General features: G+C 38.0%; 1 protein-coding gene across 2 annotated transcripts in view; it reads left to right on the top strand.

Annotated features, from left to right (window-relative positions):
- Positions 1 to 23,218, top strand: part of ATL3 (atlastin GTPase 3) — a 39,552-nt gene extending 16,334 nt beyond the window's left edge. For both annotated transcript variants that reach the window (XM_063093079.1, XM_063093080.1), the window contains 9 exons: positions 691 to 741; positions 10,068 to 10,124; positions 10,974 to 11,066; positions 11,749 to 11,887; positions 18,864 to 18,991; positions 19,603 to 19,659; positions 20,639 to 20,710; positions 21,307 to 21,738; positions 22,550 to 23,218. In XM_063093079.1, coding sequence (XP_062949149.1) covers positions 691 to 741; positions 10,068 to 10,124; positions 10,974 to 11,066; positions 11,749 to 11,887; positions 18,864 to 18,991; positions 19,603 to 19,659; positions 20,639 to 20,710; positions 21,307 to 21,738; positions 22,550 to 22,636 — 1,116 coding nt within the window. In that variant the 3' untranslated portion in view covers positions 22,637 to 23,218. The remainder of the gene's footprint in view (positions 1 to 690; positions 742 to 10,067; positions 10,125 to 10,973; positions 11,067 to 11,748; positions 11,888 to 18,863; positions 18,992 to 19,602; positions 19,660 to 20,638; positions 20,711 to 21,306; positions 21,739 to 22,549) is intronic.

Here is a 23,218-nt window from a genome sequence, read left to right as displayed (position 1 = left end):
AAAAAAAAAAAAAGAAGGAGCTAATCTTTTTTTTCTACTTTGGTCATAATTACATATAAAATACTCCCAAGGAAAGTCCAAAAAATGGAAATCTAAATTATATAGATTACATCATATAGAGAAAATGTAGATTTGGTAAGAATTTAGGAAAACTATATTTTATTTTTAATTAATTAATTAATTAATTAATTAAAATTTAAAAAGAGGACTGGTAAGGGGATCTTAACCCTTGCCTTGGTGTTGTCAGCACCACGCTGTCCCAAGTGAGCTAACTGGCCATCCCTGTATAGGGATCCGAACCCGTGGCCTTGGTGTTATCAGCACCATACTCTCTCAAGTGAGACACGGGCTGGCCCAGGAAAACTATATTTTAAGTGGTAAAGGAAGAATCAACTTCATATGCATAGTTTTCCAAAAGACAGATAATACTACTGTTTGAACAGGCCTCATTTTTTTTTTTCAAAGATGACCGGTAAGGGGATCTTAACCCTTGACTTGGTGTTGTCAGAACCACACTCTCCCAAGTGAGCTAACCTGCCATCCCTATATAGGGATCCGGACCTGTGGCCTTGGTATTATCAACACCACACTCTCCCAAGTGAGCCACTGGCCGGCCCAGATGTGTTCGGCTTATTTGGGATTTGTTTGAAGTAAGCCAGAGTATTATCAATCTGGATTTCTGTTTTCTAGATTTATAATTTGTCCCAGAACATTCAGGAAGATGATCTTCAACAGCTGCAGGTATATATTCCTCATAAAAATTTTAACATCGTAATGTATTATTTAAATGTTTTAAGATGAAAAATTTTATAACTACGTAGTTTTTAGCAAAAGATTGAAACATAGAGGAAGGGTTTTGGTTCATAGTAATCCTACACTCTATATCTGTTGCTGAGAAGGGGTGGGTTGGCCAGGGAAAACCTTACTAATTTGAGTACAGGGTGGAAGAAAGTGGGTAAGTACTTCAAATATATCTGGGGAGAAAGTGTTATAGAAGAGGGATCAGTAAGAAGAAAGACCCTGAGGTGGAGTGTGCTTGGCAGGATCAAGGAATGGCAAGGAGGCCCATGGGTGAGATTGGAGGGTGTGGTGGGAAGGGACTAAGCAATGAAGTCAGAGAGGCAGCGAGGTCCTGGTCACTCCAGGCTTGGGCTTTTCCTCTGAGGGCAGTGGGAGCCATGGGAGGGTTTTGAGCAGAGGAGTGATGTTATCTGACGTATTGATTATAAAAAAGATCACTCTGGCTGCTGTTTTCAGAATAGATTTTTAGTGGGGCAAGGATGCATTCAGTGAGACTGGTCATGGAGCTGTTAGAATAATCCAGGGGAGGTGAAATAAATTAATAATTGTTAAATGCATAGGACTACGTGCCTGAAAAAATAGTATGCGCTTAATAGCTGCTAGCCATTGTTAGTGTTACTACTACTGTACTATTCAGTGACTTTTGTTCTCCATAGTGGCAGTTCTTCTTTTCCTGTAAAACAGTGTCTTTGGTGGGTATTCCAGGGTTGGATACAATTCCTGGCATGCTTTCCTAATTCCACTTACCCCACTGATATTCAAGAAAACATATCAGAATGTGAGTGAGTTAGGGTGTCATTATTATTGAATTGATTCTGTTTTACATTCCTTTAAAAAAATAAAATCATTCCTAAATTTTGGCCCTTAATGTTGCTAATAGCAATTGCTTTACTTTATTATCGATGGTTCTATACCAGTGCCATGACTCAGTGGTCGAGAGCTGTTGCTCCATAAAACATTTCCATCAAAAGTTGAGTTTATCACCATTTCACCTGAAACTTATTCCTTTCTATGCTCCTTCCTTTCCCACGTTTTTCAAATACCTACCTTATGAGAGGTAGAGGGTTTCCGAGTGCCGTAGATACAATAGTGTTTGAGATAGATGTGGTTGGGGATTTTATAGTTCGTGGATTTTATAGTCCAGACAGTGAGAGAGATACATAAATGACGTGCATGGGTGGTGTATTAGTTTCCTAGGACTGCTGTAACAAAGTACCACAAACTGGGTGGCTTAAATTGGTAGTCTCACAGTTCTGGAGGCTACAAGTCATAAATCAAGGTGGTTGGCAGGTCACGCTCTCTCTGAAGTCTTTAAGGGAGAATCTTTTCTTGCTTCTTCCTCGCTTCTGGTGGTTGGCTGGCAATCCTTGGCATTCTTTAGCTTGGAGTTGCAGCACTTCAATCTCTGCCTCTTATCTTCATGTGGCTGTCTTCCCTGTGTGTCTCTGTGACTTCATATGGAGTTCTCTGTGTGTCTGTTTTGTCTTCTTATGAGGACACTAGTCATTTTTGGATTAGGGCATGCCCTAATGACTTTGTCTTAATTTGATTACATCTGTGAAGACCCTATTTCCAAATAAGGTTACATTTGTCAGTACTAGTTGTTATGAGTTCAACATATTTTTTTGTGGGACACGATTCACTTCACGACAGGTGGTAAGGAAATTATGATGTGGTTATATAAGTTTTCTTTGATACTGTTCTCAAGAGCTCTGCCATCCTAAGGTTCCTCAAACCCAACATACGCTTAAGTGTGTCTTTCCCATAGTCATTTCAACATTAACCTTTCCTGATTCTTTTTGTCCTACACAGTCCTACATCTTGTGCAATGATTTTGTTACCTTGTATGTGGTTTTATACAGCTGACTTTCCTGTTTCCATTTTCTCCTACCAAGAAATGTGTTACTTTGATGAATCATCTTTTTTAAGTGTTATTGGGATCATGCTACTCTCTTTCTTAGACATTTGTATTGTTTTCCAGATTATTGCATTAAATCCAAGCCTTGGTTTGTTCTTCAGTGCAGTCCATTTCAATGGCTCTTATTTCCTCTCCGTTATCAACTATGATTTTTCTTTTCATTCTAGTGTAAGCATTCTTCTCTCAGTAAAGCAACTGTTCATAGTTCCTACAGAATACAACTTGCTAATTCTTGTAGCTTTTGAAATTGGTTGTCTTTATTTCCCCCCCAGTATCTCTTCTACTTCCATTTAGGCCATATTCCCTTTCTTTTAACTCAATTTAAAAATTACATTTTCTCTAAGTGTTTCATAAGTTAGTTCTTTGCGGTCTACTACTTTACATTCTTTACTCTCATTAACTGACTGGATATATTTTTAAGTGTTTGGGGACAATTACAAAGATAATACATATTAAAGTTTGGAGATTATTCCCTGTGAAAATGCATTGTTGGTTTTCTCTGTAGAATTTACTGCAGATTATTAATCTAGTAAAAATACTGTTTGTGGTTTAATGCAGCAATTATACAGACTTAGTGCTGGAAGGGTTTGGGGTTGAGGTAACTTGTAAATTTCTTGATTGAGAAAATTCTGGAAGAGGACCTATGTTTGGAAGTCTTGGTGAGGTCAAAGAATAGTAATAATAGGAATAGTTTAAAAATTAAAAATGGGTTGGGGAGGTTGTAGTCAGAGTAGAATGCTTGAATTTGTGACTTTGGAGGTGAAACTGTTATGGGTGACAGAGTCTAAGATACGGATGTATTGGAGTGGAAAAGAAGCTTGGAGGTTAGATGGTAAGGAGTTGTGAGGTAGACATTGAATGGAAATGCCTACTTTGTTGGAGAAGACTGGGACAGTGTCCTGGATGAATGAGAGGGAATGACCAGATGGTTAGTAGATGGACAGCAGTAATGAACAGTGGAAGAGGTTGTTTTAGGGAATGGCACCAATCCTAAGGAGTAGGGTTTTTTACAAGAGGATGAGAATAATGCCTTAGAAGTGACAAAGGGCAGCAAGGAAGTCACCACCTCCACCTTTTGATCCTGAAACACATGGAGTGTCAGAGAATGATAGCCACTCCTTGAGACGTCTACAGGGAAAGTTGTGCCCTCAGGATTTAGTTAAAGCAAGGAGGTAGAAGAAATGCTCAGAGAAGTAGCTGGAAATTTAGGGGAATTCATTGTGGATCTGAAGTTGCAGATGATATAGTGGATGTGTCTGGGAGGGGAGGGGAGGGAAGGGAGTTTTGGAGCATTAGATGGATGGTAGTGCCAGTACTGTAGCCTGTGAAGCCAGGGTGAGGGAATGTGGCTACCTTTAGGGCATGGATTGGCAAAAATAGGGATGAGATAGGTGTGGTGGATTTACTCACTGTAGATGAACTCACATTAAGCCACTGGACCCGATGGCCAGAGGACTTGCCTCACTTGACAAGGCTGATGGTAGACCCAGCAACGCCATTTAATACAGATATTAAAAAGGAGAAGATAATATGCTGTGTGCCTGGAAATCCACAAGAATCAATAGAAAACTATTTAGAGCTTTAAAAAATAACTTAATTAGATACCTATCACAAAATATAAATATAAAAATCAGTAGGCTTTTCTATCTACCAACAATAACCAGTTTAAAAATGTAATGGAAAACTTTCACTGTAGCAACAAAAAAATTAAAAACATAGAATACATTTTTAATCAGATCTCTGTGAAGCACTTCAAAATTGTATGAGGCATATAAAAGATTTAGCCACATGCAGAAATACATCTTGTTTCTTCTATATGGGGATGATAATGGCTAACATATTTATTGCTTACTCTGTACTAGACACTGTCACATATATTATATACATTATCTCATCTAAGGCTGAGTATTATAAAGTTGTCAGTTCTTCCCCACTAAACAAAATTGTAAAGACATTTATTTAGGGAATTTGATAGAATTGTTCTGAAATTCACTTAGAAAGTTAAATTACAAAACAGCCAAGAAAATTACAGGGGCTGGAGGAAATATGAGAGAATTGACTTAGGATGTACTATAAAGCTGATAAGTACAACAACATGACATTGGTTCAGGAAAAAATAAGTTAGTGTGCTGTATTTATGATGTACATTTTCATATATTTTGTTCTACTTAAGAATATATAAAAATATACCCTAAAGGATGATCAGTCAATAAATGGTGTTAGGAATTTAGCTAAATTAGAAATTAGATTCCCACCTCATACGGTATACCAAAATAAATTCCAGATTGATTAAATGTTTTTATGTTAAAAAAAGAAACCGCAATGATTAGAAAAAAGTATGCAACGATACAGTGTCGAGGGAGAATTTTCTAAGCAAGGTATCAAATGTAGAAGAAAAAAAAAGGATAGATTTGACTCCAAATACATTTTTAAAAAAACCAACTTCTGAATATAAGTATAATACATATGAAGTGCTAAGGGAGTGAGATCTCCAGTATTATAGGGCCTAGCCTGGGGATTTGAAAAGTTTACCTTGTGGAGTTACTCTCTTTTTCTCTGTAAATCTTTTTATAGAGGCTAGAATTAAGCTCAATAAATTGATCACATGATTTCTATCATTGTAATAGTTATTTCCTCTTTTAAAGAAAAAAATATGAAAAAAATTATGAAATTAGAAATTATAATTGTTCTTGAAGAAAATTGGAACACCTTGGGTAAGGCTGAAGACCCCCTTGCTCTCTCTCCAAATGTTTATCAGTTTTGAATATATCCTTTCTGTTCCTTTTCTATGTATTTGTAAACACGTATTTATCCCTATAAAAAATAAATAACATAAGACTACTACCCGTTATCCAGAACCCTTCAAGGCTATAGATATATTTTGGAATTCAGAATTTTTTGGATTTTAGGCAGATAATATGGTGCACAGAGTGTGAGGTGTGTAGGACAGATGTGGATGGAGACAGTACCTCCTAATGAAACATGTTAATATTTTTGCAGTGAAACGTGTGACTAATTATATGAAATGGGGTAAAGAAAGCCTTTTTAAAAGCCTCACATGAGCTCAAGGCAGATTTTGGTTCCAAATGAGTTTGCCACCTAACTTGGGTTTTTAGAGCTTTTTTTTTTTTTTTTTTTTTTTTGTCCTTTTCGTGACCGGCACTCAGCCAGTGAGTGAACCGGCCAGTCCTATATAGGATCCGAACCCGCGGCGGGAGCGTCGCACTCTACCAAGTGCGCCACGGGCTCGGCCCTTTAGAGCTTTTTTGGATTTCAGAATTACAGATAAGAGATTGTGGGTTTTGTGTCTGTGTTTTTTTTTTTTATTGTTGTTGTTTTTATATATGGTATTTTATACATACAAAATATCAAATACTTGTATTTTTTAAAGCACTGTCTTATTATTTATCTGTTGGTTTTGTTTTGTTTTGGTGGCTGGCTGGTACAGGGATCAAACCCTGGACCTCGGTGTTATCAGCACCACACTCTAAGAAACTGAGCTAACCAGCCAGCGCAACCTTTCATTTTTCAACAAAGGAAGATGTGTATATATTTTAAAAGTCAATAATATTGCAAAGTTCATAGTGGAAATATAGCGCCTTTTCCACCTCTGAGTTGCTTTCTCCAGGGACAATCACTTGTGCCTGTGACTATTTTCTGCTATGTGCTTCTAGATTTTTAAGAACATGCTTATACTGCTCCTTTCTGATTTTTAAAATTTTAAATAATAACTTCTTGTATAAAGTTAGGATTTAGCTCTCTTTACCACTCCCCCCACTTTTCACCCATGGTTTTCTTCCCCTCATTCTCCCAGTAGTTGTATTATAATTTTTTGTTAAATGTATTTATATTTACCAGGGACCGGGGTTTGATCTGTACTGGCCAGCTGAAAAATAAAATTTGTATTTATCTCACTATGTAGGTATGTATACGTGTTCTTCAAAACTAAGGCTCATTGTGGACTGTGATTGCATTTCTTATAATTAGTTACCTTTTTTGCCCTTTTCACTTCAGTTTAGTTTTCTATGCGCTGATCACTAATGCATCTACAAACTGATAGAGTCCTAAAACTTCTCGGTATGGTCTTAATACTTTGGGTTCTATTTTATTTTTCCTTGGGAGGCCTCACTCCTGGGCACTCTTCTCTCTTGCACTAGTCTGGACTGACTGTTCTAGACCTGGTGCACAGCTGTCATCCTGCTGCCTTCCTTACCACCGTCCTGGCAATTTTTTTCAGTTTCTATCTCAGTTGGATCCCATTTAATCTTTTGTTTATTCACTTCTTAATTATACTCATTCTCTAGTAGCTTCCTGAGAAATGATTCATAGGAGATATACTTTTTTGAGGTCTTGCAAGTCTGAGAATATTTTAATTTTATCCTAGAATTAGTGAATTGAAATAATTTTCTTTTAGAATTATGAAGGCATTGCTTCATTGCCTTTCAGCTTCCGGAGTTGCTGCTGAAGTCCCACACTATCGGATTCCTGATACTTTCTACCCGACCTTTTAATTTCTCTCTGAAGCTTTTAAGATCTCTTATTCTTGGCATGAATTTTCATGGTAATGTACCTTAGTGTGGGCTTTTCCTTTATTCTTTGTAGACTCATATCTTCAGAAAGATAAGATGTGGCTCCGGTAGGTGTTGGTGGTATAGTGGTGAGCATAGCTGCCTTCCAGAAAGATAAGATGTTCCAACAAAGAAATAACGGTGCTGTTAAAAAGCAGCATTCAGGAAACAAAAAAGAGAACCTAGAAATTAAAACTGTGACAGCAAAAATGGAAAATTCAGTAGAGGAGGAATTAGAATATAAATTAGAGAAAATTTCCCTAGCAGGTTGAATAAAAATACAAAGAGTAGAAGCTGGGAAGGAGGAAGGGAGAGAAAGAAGGAGAGAGACAAGAAAAGATAGAGGAGAGAGATGGAAGATGGAGGTGGGGTGGGGGGCGAAAGGCAGGAATGGGGGGTGAGGTGGAGGAGAGTGAGGGCATACAAAAAAACGGAAAAAGATCAATTCAGGAGAGGTTGAACATTTTAATAAATAGGTATTTTAGTAAAAGAGAACAGAGAAAATGAAGGGAAATAAATTATAAAAGGATAATATGATGAGTCCTCAAAAAGTTCATGGAAGGATTCATATTATCTTTTTTTTTTTTTTTTTTTTTTTTTTTTTTTTTTAAAAGATGACCGGTAAGGGGATCTTAACCCTTGGCTTGGTGTTGTCAGCACCACGCTCAGCCAGTGAGCTAACCAGCCATCCATATATGGGATCCGAACCCGTGGCCTTGGTGTTATCAGCACCACACTCTCCCGAGTGAGCCACGGGCCGGCCCCATATTATCTTTTAATTCCATTTTTCCCTGGATTTTTTTAAGTACCTTTATATGAGATGATGTTCTAGAATTGAAAGACATGAGTGTTTGTCATTACTGCTAGAGTTTTTTCTGAAATGTCTAGGGGTCCTTGGCTGTCTCTATTTAAGAGTGAGCAACTAAAAATCCTACTGGGAACTTTGGTAAGAAGGTGGGTCTGGTGTACTGGTTTGGATCACAATGAGAGGTGATAGATAGGGCAAGATTATTCAGCTATTTTGTTACCAACTCCTAAACGTCTGTATTTGCAGACCTTTACTCTTGGTCTGTCAGTTTCCCCAGAGAGGATTTTCTTAAACTCCTGCCTGGGTGGATAGAAGCTTGCTATGGCTCCCAGCAAGGTGCAGGGCTACTATGTCAATATGTAGACTTTGACTTAAGTACCTGTTTTTAGTAAGGTAGGGGACTTACTCCTAACCTCAGCTGAGTTTGGTATCCAAATCTAGATTTTTTCTTTTTTTTTGGTTTATCTTTTCCAGACAGTACACTTGCCATCTTCTGTGTAGGCAGGAAGAGTATGGGGGTGAGTGGGTGGGGATCTGATCCAGGAGTGTAGGTGCTCTCTCCAAAGACTTTCAAACATTTCTTTAGTTGTTAGCCCCACTCCCACTCCCTCCTGAAAGGTAACCACATGCTTACAGTTTCTGAGCCTTTCAGAGATTCTGCTGAGAGAATATGCTTATTTCTTTTTGGCCCTTGCCTGTCCCAAATTTCTTAGCAGGGCAGAGGAAGCCAAACCTCAAGACAGTTCTTGTTTGTTTGTTTTCTGTCCAGAGTGGTTTTTTTTTTTTTTTTTTTTTTGTCTTTTTTGTGACTGGTAATGGGATCACAACCCTTGGCTTGGTGTCATCCACACCGCACTCAGCCAGTGAGCGCACCGGCCATCCCTATATAGGATCCGAACCCGCCGCAGGAGCGCCGCTGTGCTCCCAGCGCTGCACTCTCCCGAGTGTGCCACGGGGCCAGCCCCAGAGTGTTTTTGACAACTCTTTTCTGCTGTCATATTATTTCCCATCCTCTTTGTCCTCTGAGTTTATAACTTTTAAACTTCATTTTGTTATACTTTTAGTGAGGTTTCATGAAGGAATATAGAGGTATTTGTAAACCCTAGCCTTAAAGAATTCATTCATTCAGTCATTTGAATGGCATAAATACTGTAGACCTAGTACTTATCTTGCCGGAGATTCAGTAGTGCACAAAATAGACAAATGTTCTTGCCCTTATGGAGTTTAAATGCTGGTAGTGAAGACAGGCACTAATCAAGATAAGTGAAGGTATAGTTATTAGACAGTAATAAGTGTTAAGGAGAAAAATAAAAAGTGACACGGAGTAGGAAATGTGTGGAAAGTTGTAATTTTTTTTATGTAGATGGCCATGGATGGTTTTAGGAAAAGGAGCCACTTGAATAAAGACCTTAAGAAGTGACAGAGCTGCTCATGAGGATGTTTGGGGGAAGAACATTACAGGCAGAGGGAGCAGCTAGTACAAAGGCCCTAAGGCAGCAGCGTGCCCAGCATGTTTGAGGAGCAGCAAGGAGGGCCAGTGTGGCTAGGTCACGCTGTAAGGACTGACTTTTATACTAATGAGGTTGTAGCGTTTTCAGCAGAGGCAAATATGATCTAGCTAATCTTACTTATAACAGAGCCACTGTGGCTGTTGTATTGAGAATAGTCTATAGGGAGCTGAGGGCTGAAGCAGGGAGACCAGTTAGGAGGCTATTGCACTGTGTTCCAAGCTACATGGAAATAGTGAGTGGTTGGATTCTGGATTTGCTGATGAATTGGAGGTGGGATATGAGAGAGAAGAATAACCAAGATTATTTTTAGGTTCATGGCTGCTCTAAGGGCTTTTGAAACTGTAGAACTTTGGTCTGATTATAATTATTTTTAGTCTGTTAAATGAATGCTTTACTAAATCATAGCCATAGACCTATTTTAAGTAATTTGCTTTACAAACTGTAACTCTTATTTTTTAAAGCTCTTCACAGAATATGGTCGGCTGGCAATGGATGAAATTTTCCAAAAACCCTTTCAGGTAGAATATTAACTATAAATGTAATTCTTATCTTTGTTTTAGTTCATAGAACTGCAAACTACAGCTCACAGGCCAAATCTGGCCTGCTGCCTGTTTTTATATGATCTGTGAACTAAGAATGGTTTTTATATTTTTAAATGGTTGAAAAAAAATGGAAAGAGGAATGATATTTCATGATATATATAAATTATCTGAAATTCCAGTATCAGAATCCATAGCTGAAGTTTTCATGGACCTCAGCTCTGCTCATTTGTTTATGTATTATCCATGGCTGCTTTCCTGTTACAATCGTAGCAGGAATTGAGTAGTTGCTTAAAATATTTACTCTCTGGCCCTTTACAGAAAACATTTGCTGCTTTAGCTAATTGTTTCTTGAGGGGAGAGAAAGCACAGTAATGTCAATAAGAGGTGCTTTAAGTACGTGAGCGTTATTTCTTTTCCTTTCTGATGTTAAAAGCAGATCTGATTTTGTCTTTTTTTTTTTTTTTTTTTTTTCTGATTTTATGATTAGCTGATGCCATGTCGTTTTCTCTCGTCCTTTACTGCATTCCCTATACTTGTCTTTGGGGCAGAAACCCTAATTCAACTTTTTCTCATCAATCTTTTCCTTCTGTTCTACTAATCTGGGGGAACAAAAATAGCAGATGGGTATATTGACCTCACATTTGACGTAAACATGTCATTCTAGTGTTTATAAAGTTACTAAGATGTTACAGCATAGATAAATCCTTTAGCGCATTTCCTTGACCTCTTTGAAGAAGCTGATATTATGCAAAGAAGTATTACAATTGTTATCTTGAAAGTGCATTTATGCATCATTGTAATATATTGTACTCTTTTCGTAAATAGACACTGATGTTTTTGGTTAGAGACTGGAGTTTCCCATATGAATACAACTATGGACTGCAAGGAGGAATGGCATTTTTGGATAAGCGTTTACAGGTAAGTGGGAAAATGATCTTCTGAGGAATTATCCAAAAGTAATGATAACTTTCTCATTTGCCTTTGGCTACTGTATTTAAAAGCAGATTATTGAAAATGAGAATAAGTTAAATATGTATGAATTTTAGCACAAATTAATATTATTTATTCATGGTGAGATTAAAGAAACTGGGTATATAATGCACAGGGACTATAGAGAAGAACGCTGGGCAATAGCCCAAGCTTTGATTATAATTTCCATTTCACATTTTAAACCAGGTTTTATATTTGCCTTTAGAAAGTCACATTCAGAATTTTAGTTTTGTTGTTCTTATTAAATTAAAAATTCTATTTGTTTTGGGATGGATATAAACAGATCTAGCCTGTTCCTCAACATGAGTTCTTTTGTCAGTCACCACTAACTGGTTAGATCCTCCTTCATGCACACAAACCTTCTCTTGTTCTAGGTATTGTGCAATACTCTTTTTTAAGAAACTCGTACATGTTCTTTGTTAGCTGTAGTAACCAATCCATGGTTTATTAAATTTATGCACTTATTGCTTCTTAGGGTTCTGAGTTTTCTCATTGGCCACTGTGATCCATTAGAGTTCAGAAGTGTTCTTTCTTTTGTCTTTATACTAGTGGTCCTAGTGAAGAAAACCAAATGGTATTTTGTTGGTAAATTGTTGGTCTTCACTGGCAGGTGAAGGAACATCAACATGAAGAAATTCAGAATGTCCGGAATCACATTCACTCATGTTTTTCCGACGTCACCTGTTTTTTGTTACCACACCCGGGACTCCAGGTGGCCACAAGCCCTGACTTTGATGGAAAGTTAAAAGGTATGTTAACAGATGATGTTATTTTCAGCATGTGATTTGATCTTTGGAATTAAATAATGACCAGTAAATGTCAATTATAAATCAAGTGAATTCGTAAGAGAAATGGTTGTGGTCTCTTAGAAATAGTATTTAGAGTTTAGTTCAGATTTTGCTCATGACTTACTGTGACCATCAGAATTAGTTTGCCTCGGTTTTTCCACGTGAAATGGTGGTGGTAATACCCATTAATGATCTTTCTAAGAGAAATATTATGGTGATTGTTTTACAAGAGATAATGATAAATAAAGGAAAACTAAACATAAGTCAGCTAATATTTGTCAAGTAAAATTAACTTTCCAAGGAAAGGTAACATGATGATGCATGGCATTGCTATTGTTTCCATCTTATTTGTGATTATAGCCAAGCCTGTTGCTGGCTCATGTGTTAATGTCATTAAGTGCTGACTAGGTGGTAGGTTAGAGGAATCAAAGTTGGGACTTTTGGGTTCCATTATCTCATTTTTGTTCCTTATTTATTGGGGCTTTGAGTCATTTAATGGCTGGCCCTCAATTTACACGTGTGAAACTGAGCACTTTTGTTTATAAGCTTATCTGAACTTCTTAGGGTGAAGTGGTAATAATAATAACTACCGTGTTAGAGGCCTGCTGAGTTCACAACCCTGTGCTAGGTACTTTCATATTTATGCTTCTAGTAATTTCATGAAGTTGGTATCATTTGCTCTATCTTACAGATGAGGAAACTGACAACAAAAAAAGTTAAGGAAAATGAGGAAAGTTAAGTAACTTGCTGAAAGTGCTCAGCTAGTGAGTGAGTTAGTGGTGGGGCAGAGATTCACCTCCAGGTCCTTGTTGCCCCACAGCCATACTGTGCTAAAATAGAAGTTCTTCCATTATATGGAGAAAATCATCTAGAGGAGATATACTGTTTAGTTGCCAGCAGAATTGCCTTTCAAAGTGGAAGTTTTTCATAGCCTCATATTAAATATAAAGTTCATTGTTTTCAATTTATTTGACTCAGTTGGTCTAAGAAAATTAATGTACTTGTTCACCTCAAGATTATGTTCTGGCTGGTCTTAATATTGCAAAAGAAACTGGGTTCGAAAGACTTAACCTTTACTTTCTGTAGGGAAAGTGAAGGAAAATGGTCAGGGTCCCTCAGGTGTTCAGAATCTTGCCGAGCATTTGATGTAAATATGCACGAATTCCCAGGTGTTCCTTGGTTATTGTCTAATGTAATTGCACATGTGCACCCAGGTGTCCTGGGTTATGGACTTAAGTATAAAGGACGAGTGGCTCTGATCCACATGGCCACTGGGATGCCCCCCCGGAGGGGGGCCTGGGGAAGCCGCTGCTGTTGCTGCTAGTCCCCCCTCTCCCCCGTGCCCCCAGGGGGCCATGGGGGAGGCTGCTACTGCTGCTGGAGGCTGTTGCTGCCAGAGTCCCCAAGATGCCCCGAGAGGCCGCTGCCGGATCTGTAAGCTGCTGCCCTTGCTGAGTAAGCTGAAGACTGAACTCATGTGCCAATGGCTCCTGGGATCTTTCCCAATTACCTAGCTTGTGGACCTGTGTGTGAGGGGTCTGGTGACCCAGCCTGGCGTGTGAGAGGTCTGGCGACCCAGTCTGTACAACGAGTTTGAAGGGCCCTGTTAACCTGCAATATGGTTGGCTAAGTCAGCAGGATTCAGACAATAGCCCTAACCTGAGAACTAGCGTAGCTATTGCTGTAACCCTACACCTTCGTGATTCTGGGACAGCTGCATCTGGTGTGGGCCTCCGGGCCTCAGGCTGCTTCTACTCACTGTGGAAAACGGCAGGCAGCTGGCAGGTACAAGCAGATCTCATGGCAAGAGGAAGCAAGAGAGAGAGAGGGAGGTGCCAGGGTTTTATAAACAACCAGCTCTCGTGGAACTAATAAAGCGGAATTAATAAAGTGAGAACTCACTCACTACCCCAATCCTCCAGGGAAAGTGTTAATCCATTCATGGCCCCAAGACTCAAAACAGCTTCCAACACTGCGACATTGGGGATAAGATTTCCACGTGAGTTTTGGGGGGACGGCACATCCAAACTCTATCGACAGCTTTCCTGAAGAGAGGAGAATGTTATATGGCAGTTGAAAAATCCAAGATTGTGACCTGGCTTTAGGAGAGAAATCTGCTTATGCAAGACACTTTTACCTAAAAAGCAGTTGCAAGGGAATTTTCAGAGTTGAGTAGGGAAAGAAAGTTAAGTGTGCATTTGTATATGTGTGTAGTATATTCTTTTAGGGTTATAATGCTCTATTGTTAGTCATACTTTTACCAAACCTAAACTCTGATTTGTTCATCACTGATATGGAAAATGTCCAGTGGAATTCTTAAATGGGGTGTGTACTAGTCCGTTTTCTGTAGCTATAACAAAATACCTGGAACTGGGTAGTTTGTAAGAAAACAAAATTTATTGCTTACAGTTATGGAGGCTGGGAAATCCAAAGTCCAGGGAACGCATCTGGTGAGGGCCTTCTTTGGTGGTGACTTCAGTGATACAGGGTATCACATTGCAAGAAATGAAGAAGCAAGAGAGAGAGCTTCTTACGCACTCTCCCTTTAAAGCCATCAGACCACACCCACGACCACCATTAAACCATCAGTGGATTAATCTACTCACTAAGGCATGGTCCTCACAATATAATCATCTCTCCAAGGCCCCACCTTTCAATTACTATGATAGGATTTCCCACCCTCTTAACACTGTCACAGTGGGGGTTAAGTTTCTAATACATGGACTTTGAGGGACACAATTCAGTCCTCAGCAGGATGTTTAGGAGAGGATAGATTAGAATGACTCCTCAAACCCTTCTTGCCTCAGGGTGGTCTCAGGTTATCAGGTATAAACATACAAAAATGGCGTTCTTCCATATTTTCAAGCATTTTAATATTTCAAAGCATTCTGTTTTTAAATTCAGTTTCATTTTTATCACTCAGGAAATAGGCAGAATTTTTTTAAGTTCTGTAATCCTGGCTTTTGAAATTTTGTATCACTTTTGGGGATGGATATTGTATTAATTTCCTTTGGCCGCCTTTAACAAATTACCACAAACTGGGTGGCTTAAGAAGACAAAAGAAATTTATTCCCTCACAGTTCGTGAGGCCAGAAGCTAAAACCAAGGTTAGTTCCATCTGGAAGATCTGAGGGAGAAGCCTGTTCCACGCGTCTCTCCTGGCTTCTGATAATTGCTGGCAATCCTTGGTATTCTTTGGCTTGTAGTTGCATCACTCTAATCTCTGTCTTCCTTGTCACATGGCTGCCTAATCCAGTATGACCTCATTTAAGCTAATTACATTTGCAGACTCTCTTTCTAAATAAGGTCACATTCTGAGGTTCCAGGTGAATAAGTGTGGGGGCAGGGAGGAAGGCACTGTTCAGTCCTCTCTGTGTGTGTGTGTGTGTGTGTGTGTGTGTGTGTGTGTGTGTGTGTGTGTGTGTGTGTGTGTGTGTGTGTGTGTGTGTGTGTGCGCGCGCGCGCATACAGATTATGAATGCTTTAATCATGAAATATTAAGCGTGCTAAAGATTAAAGTTTCATCTTTATTATATTTATAAAATAGGGAACAAATTCTGTATAAGCAATCATTAGTCTCATAAACACTATTTGGTTCCCTCATCCTAGATATAACTATAAAATATATTTATAGAGTTTAAATATTCTTTCTTACATGAAAAAGTTCAAAAAAGCAGAAATGGTCAGTATATGTTAATGAAAATATGTGCAACATCACAATAATCAAGAAAGCACAAATGTATTGATATAAATTATAGTCTATGGATAGCAATATGGCAGTATCAAAATTTAAAATGTTCATATCCTTTGATCCAATATTCCGTGTTTAGAAATTTTATCCTAAGGAACTGTTCAAATAAATGGATAAAAATATAGAAGGATACTTCAAAAATTCATGGAGAAATTCGTATTATCTTTTAATTCCATTTTTCCAGACTTTTTGAAGTACTCTTGTATGTCTAAGGATATATGCTATGGTAGCATTATTATAATTGGGAGTAATTAGAAACAACCCAAATGTGTGTTTATGAGGAATTGGTTAAATTATGGTACATCCGCACAAAGGAATAAAATGTAGTCATTAAAAAGGATAAGGTAGATGGTTCTGTATGTATTTATATACAAAGATGTCTATGATATATTATTAAATGTAAAAAGATTGCAGAGTAGCAAATGTGGTATGGTCCTACTTATTTCAAAATATATATTTATAGGTACTTTTTTAAATGGAAAGATGTGAAAAATAAATTTTTTTGCCTCCCTCACTAAAAAAAATGTTAATAGTTTGCCATATGTGTCTAATTAAGGGACTACGGTTATTATGAAGATTGCACATGAAGAAAGAATTATTATTAGCTTTGCAAAGGTTTATGTACTTTTTAGATTTAGAGATAGATACTTTGTAATTTTAGGGAATCTTTTAGCCAAGATACTGAAGAGTTTTGAGTGAGTAGGAAATTGGATGCTAAATTTCAAATAGCAGATGATTTGTGATTCAGCAAGTGCTAGCTTGAGAACCACACAAACTATTCTGGGAAACCTGTAAGTAGAGCTGATGTATTTCTCAGAGTTAAAAACAAAACAAAACAAAACACCCTAGACATTGTACTTTCTCAAGTATATACTTGTACAGTTACTTGGTTGAGAAACTGCAGTCCTGTTCCGTATAACTTGGAAAAGACATTATAGTGCCTGAGAATGTTTAGGGCTAATCCATAAAAGGACTTTAATGTAGTTTCTGTAGAACATTTAAATTTAATAAGAACTATGTTCTGAAGTTATTTCTGCAAATGTTTTCTCAAATACATTAGGAATTGTTTTAGTGATTTTATTTTATTTTTAAAGATTGACCACTTATTCAGAGGTGACTGCCTGCCGAACATGATCTGAGTTTTGGTGTAGTTGATGCTAAGCTGCTGCTTCTTGCAGTAATTAGCTAGGAGATTAGCTGCATTTTGAGACCCCTTTTTATCAGACAAAGGATGACTGTCATCAGCATAAAGAATATTGTCCTTTTCCTGTTTACTATAGGAGGGAGCCTAATACAGTAACTACTGAGTAGTTTAGCTAGAAATTAAACAGAAGGGTTTGTGGGGCACAGTCGTCTTTGACACCATGAGAGACTGAAACGGTTATGAGACAGTTTTTGTTTATACTGATTTTAAAACTATTATTTTGGTATAGCCTTCATGGAAACATTCGAATAGCCTAGGATCTGTAAAACTTGGTAAAATAGCAACCTATAGTATTTGTATCCTGCTAGTTTGTTGTGAGATATTTTTGAAACACTCATTCTTTCAGTATGATGAAAATTGAAACCACACAAAAAATGTATTTTTTAAATAGATAATACATTCACGTTTAAAATCCCGAAAAAGAATAAAAGGTATTCAGTGATAAATCTCTTCCATTTTGGTAGGCTTCCGGAGTGTCTTTGGTATATGCAAGCAAATATGAATTTACACAGTTCTTTTCCACTACAAGGTTATGAAGAATTTGTCCCACTGTTTTTTTTTTTGTGTGTGTGTGTGGCTGGCCAATATAGGGATTGAACCCTGGATCTTGGTGTTATCAGCACCATGCTCCTTTAACTAGCTTTTTTTTCTTGGAATTTTATGGTTTTCATCTTTCATATTATAATTAGGCTTATAGAGTGTTGAAGAGTGTTTAGTTTGATATGGACTCCTACCCACTTTCAGTAGATAGTTGGGAACCCAGGAAGATGTTAGAAGATTAAATAAATCATATACCTCGTGTTTTAATTCTCCTGTGTCCTCATATTTGGACCAGCTAATTCTCTCTTTGAGCAAAGAGCTCTGTTTAATGTCTCTCCTGAGCCCTGTTGGAACCTTGTAGAAGCTGCAAAGAATCTGTCACTTTTTCTGCAATAGTGTGGTCTTTTCATCTTGGGTTGGCCCAGAGGACAATAGAAAAGACAACAGAAAATAAAGAGAAGACAGTAGAAAATAAATACCATGAAATACAATTGCTTCTACTTCTTTTAACATTAAAAAATGAACAAAAATAAAGCAAATGGATGAATAGTGATTTCTAATTGATTTTAAGGGGTAGTGTGAGGGTGTGGCCAAGGCCTGAGACAACTTGACAGATTGGTTTTTTTTTTTTTTTTTTCTTTTTGGGCAACTGGCTGGTGTGGGGATCTGAACCCTTGACCTTGGTGTTATATAACACTGCCCTCTAACCAACAGAGCTAACTGGTCGGCCCCACTTTTTTGAAGATCTTGTTAATGAAATTTTTTTTTAAATATCACAAATTAATTTTAAAATCAATTGATAAGGAACAAATTTAACACACAGATTAGTATCCTTAATGAAAAAGAACTCTTAAAAATGAATTAGAAAAATCTAAGCAGAAATTTGGTGAAGGACATGAGCAGGTAAGTTACATACCCCATAGAAACACATGTGGCTAATAAGTACATTCTAAGATGTTGTTGCGAGGGGGAAGGGGTAGTGGGACTAAGGCCCTCATCCCCTCATCTCAGGACCCCGGGAGCTTCTGGCTCCATCACTGGCCTGGTTGTGGTCAGCAGTGGGTGGAACTGTCGTCTCAGGACCCCAGGGCCTTCTGATGAAATTCTTTAAAATGTGAAATTTCTTGAAATGTTAGGGAGTAGACTGAATATCATAGTGGAAATCAGACTAAGGATATTCTGCATATTCTATCCTGAACTAGATAGGACTTTATACTTCAGAAGGGAAGGAGACAGATAAAAGTACTTTAGGACAGAAATCTCTCAGCAACTGGGTCATAGCCAGAAAATGTCAAGCATGTAGTCTGGGACCCCCTCCCCTCTACTTTCAAGTAGCAAATGTTAAAATAAGTAGACAAACTGTGAAGATCATGTTTTATGTTTACCTTGTTTGAATAAAGCTTTTTGGCTTATTGTTTCCTTCCTCATGGTCCTGTGAACAGATATTGCTGGTGAATTTAAAGAGCACTTACAGCTACTGATACCATACGTATTAAATCCATCTAAGTTAATGGAAAAGGAGATCAATGGCTCAAAAGTCACCTGTAGGGGACTATTGGAGTATTTTAAGGTAAATATGGGTTTTAATTATTCAAATTTTTGATTTTTTGGTAAAACTGATCTAGGTTGTAAGCCAACTTAAATTACAACATTTTGAAACTTAGGGGATATGTTCCTTGGAGAGATGGTGAGAGGAATTTTCAGACCTCAGTGTCTTTCCAGGAGTGGGCCACTGGGTGGCAGTATCGCTGTAAGAACCAAATGGATGTTCTTTGCACTCTCTTAGAGGAGTAATTACTGTGGCTAAAGGAAGATTTTTCCTCAAGGAAGATGGTGTGGACAGGAGGTGGTTAGGAAGTTGCTGTGAGTAGGAAGAGACGGCACCTAGATGTGACACGATTATCTCAAGGCGGATGGTCACTCTGCCCACAGGTAGTGGTGAGGCCAGTGTGCATGGGGAGCCTGATGGGAATCCTAGCCTTTGTAGGCTCGTGCTGCTTGAGAACATTTTTAGTTAACTAAAAATGCTAACATGCATTCAAAGGTGTGTTGTGTTTTTGCTAATTCTTGGTTGATCTAGGTGTTTAGGAAAATGCAGTTGTATGGTCACTGTTTCTAAAAATGAAACTACGAATAAAATATGACAGTGGCTTTTTAATAATCGTATGTTTATATTCTAAGGCATATATTAAAATTTACCAAGGAGAAGATCTGCCTCACCCTAAATCTATGCTTCAGGTAAGCAATTCTTTGATATCCTAAATGATATCCTTTAATTACTTTAGTTGACCCGTATGCAGTAAGCAGAGTCCTTTCAGAAGAGAATGCAATTGCTCTCCTTTCCCATTATTCTTAGGTTAATTTTTTGCAAATATTGCAGCAGCGTGGCTGCCTGCCTTCTGGTTTTCTTGTCTGTATTCATGGTGGTACAGTTAAGACAGAATGACCTCTCCTCACTGGGCCTGGTCTTCCCACCAAACATACTTTGCAAAACACTGTTGTATACCCAGGTAAAATGTACCCACGGTGTGAGACAAGTAGTTTCTGTCATCTGTTGTTTACCTTAATAGAACCTGTTCTGACGTATCTATTTACTATTCAGTAATCAGGTTTTTAATTATCAACTAGATAATGTCACTTGATTAAAACATTTAATTTCTGGCTTTCATATGCTGAATGTAAGGGCATTTATTACCAAATGCTGATTTCTTTAGTAGCAAAACATTTTCACAGAGAGAACCAGAGCCTGGGATTGACATTGTAAAGATAAGGTTTTTTTTCTTTTTTTATTTACATTTATTTTTTACATTTAAAATTGAAGCAAGGAAATGATATTTTCCTTGACTTTTGGAGGATTTATTTTATTTTATTTTTATCTCTGATGGTTTTATTTATTTTATTTATGGTATTATGGGGATTCAAACCCTTGACCTTGGTGTTATAATACTGTGCTGTTAACCAGCTGAACTAACCAGCCAGTCCTGGAGGTTTAATTTATGCTAAAGATTCTTACGTGTAAGGACAGACTTTTTTGTGGAAGATCTCGCAGAAAAGATGTATTTTATTTCATCAATTGAACTATGGAAACATAAAAAAGTAGCAGAAGGTTAATAAAAAAGTAAGAATAGGGAGTAGAGTGCAAGGAGATTTTCATTTAGCTGTTTGTGGGAGAACGTTAAAAGAGGGGTTTATAGTTCATGTTTTCCTTTCTTAAAAGGCCACTGCCGAAGCTAACAATTTAGCAGCTGCAGCCTCAGCCAAGGACATTTATTATAACAACATGGAAGAGGTATGTGGGGAATATGTCTTATTCTAAAAGTCTGTATCTTGGGGTTATTGCTGACTTCAAAAGCCCAAACTTGATTCTACTTAATGTATCCTAAGTTGGTGAGGCAACAAAAAACTGTATTCAGGTCATCCTGGTAATTGGGGCCTTCTAATTATTACCATTTCTTTCTTTTTTTTTTTTAAAAGATGACCGGTAAGGGGATCTTAACCCTTGACTTGGTGTTGTCAGCACCATGCTCTCCCAAGTGAGCCACCGACCATCCCTATATGGGATCCGAACCCGTGGCCTTGGTGTTATCAGCACCACACTCTCCCAAGTGAGCCACGGGCCGGCCCTATTACCATTTCTAACTAACGCTTTCTTATGGTTTCACTGCTCTTTCTGATTAATATCACCCTGGTTATTTAAGTGTGCTTTTCAGAGATAGTGAACCCAGACTTTATTGGTCTTGGTCATCTTAAAAATTAACTTCCAACATCTTATTTTCTAATATCTTAAAACATTCTAACCTTTTTCAGTGTCTTTTCTGGCACTTGTTTTATTTGGCCCTTGTTTTTAAATGGATCTTCAACATACTGTGTCTTTCTTCTTTTTAGGTTTGTGGAGGAGAGAAACCTTATTTGTCTCCAGACATTCTAGAGGAGAAGCATTGCGAATTCAAACAACTTGCCTTGGACCATTTTAAGAAGATCAAGAAGATGGGCGGGAAGGATTTCAGCTTTCGTTACCAGCAGGAGCTGGAGGAGGAAATCAAAGAACTGTATGAGAACTTCTGCAAGCACAATGGTAGCAAGAACGTCTTCAGCACCTTCCGAACCCCTGCAGTGCTGTTCACCGGCATTGTGGCTTTGTACATAGCCTCAGTCCTCACTGGCTTCGTTGGTCTAGAAGTTGTGGCCCAGCTGTTCAACTGTATGGTTGGATTGCTGTTAATAGCACTTCTAACCTGGGGGTACATCAGGTATTCTGGTCAATATCGTGAGCTGGGCGGAGCTATCGATTTTGGTGCAGCATATGTATTAGAGCAGGTAAGTGGTGCTGTCTGAGGAGGCTGAGGGTTGTAATGGACAGATACTTGTGCTTCTGTTGTAAAATATCTCAGTTTGGAAGAATTTCATAATGAAAGTAGGCATGAGAAGCTTCCCTTGGTTTTTTTCTGATTAGTCTTTTTTTCTGATAGTCTTTACCTTTTATTATACTTTATTAGGGTATCAGTATTTATTCTCCTAATAGTTTGTTTCCATGCCTAAAAATGACCCTTTCATGCAAAAAAAAGTTCCATTGTAGACATATTGTGTTCTTCATGGGAAACTTCTAGTTACTCACTCTTCAGACACAATTCCTGTATGATAGTCCCTCTTCCCCGTCCCTCCCACCAATTAATTTGCTTCACTGAAAATCAAGCTTTGAAAAAAATATGAACTTAACAAAATGTTCTGAGTCCTATTGGGTTACAAAATGGATGGTATCTCCTTCATTTAAACTCTTATAAATAGCCAGTAGTTTTTTGACATTGATGTGATCTCCAGTTTTATAGATCTTTGAGACTGATGTATTTCTTTTTTCTGAGTAACATGAACAGATCAGTTAGGCCAGTAGTTTGCGAAGCCAGAGGAGCTGCCCACCCCACCCCAGTTACAGAGCAGATGCTCACCTGACTCTTCTGGGAGTTATCTGCTCTCATAGCCTCCTCTTTCTTACCCCTGCATTTTCATTCCCCTACTTTCTGTAACACACTGATAATGGAGACAGGTTTTTGAAGTTTATCTCCAAGACTTAGTCTCTTGATGCTGTATTATATTTTATTAACTTACATGTTGAATAAATGGACTTTTGCAGGCTTCTTCTCATATTGGTAATTCCACTCAGGCTGCTGTGAGGGATGCAGTTGTTGGGAGACCACCCGTGGATAAAAAAGCTCAATAGTGTCTTAACGTGAAGATCCGACAAGAACCTGGCCTGCCCCTTCTGATTTCTGGATTTCTGCCACGGCTACAGGTCTAGGTCCAGGTCCAGAGGAACAGCAGATCTGAGACCATCCAGAAAGAGCTGAAACACAGCACTGTAATAAATGAGCTGACCTTTCCTGTGGTTTCACCTCTTAAATACACTTCCATTTCTGTTGAAAGCATTTCTTTTCCTTGCTGTTAGAGATGTAGGCCTGTGTCTGTTTTATTACTCTCTGCTTTGTGCACTTTATGGGGGTGAAAGGTAAAGGAAAAAAATGGAAATGTAGTCCTTTATGTGCTACTTAGTGCCTTTTAAGATTGAATCCATGCTTTTATGGGCATAGTGGGGAGGGGATGGAGGTTAACTTCATGGAAGATGCTGTTTTGGGGTGAAACTTACCAGTTCTTTTACACCTTACTCTTTTGAGGGGGATTCCTTTTTAAAAGTTTACAAAACTTGGAAGAGCTTCAGAAATAAAGACTAACTGAATATGATGCCATTACACTTTTAAAAATCTTATTTATATTATTAGAAAATTCTGTTTGCCATATAGTGTGG

This window comes from Cynocephalus volans, chromosome 4, assembly GCF_027409185.1.
Source record: "Cynocephalus volans isolate mCynVol1 chromosome 4, mCynVol1.pri, whole genome shotgun sequence".
NCBI classification, from domain to species: domain Eukaryota; kingdom Metazoa; phylum Chordata; class Mammalia; order Dermoptera; family Cynocephalidae; genus Cynocephalus; species Cynocephalus volans.
The sequence above is the reverse complement of the archived record's forward strand: the minus strand, read 5'-3'. Positions and strand labels throughout refer to the sequence as shown.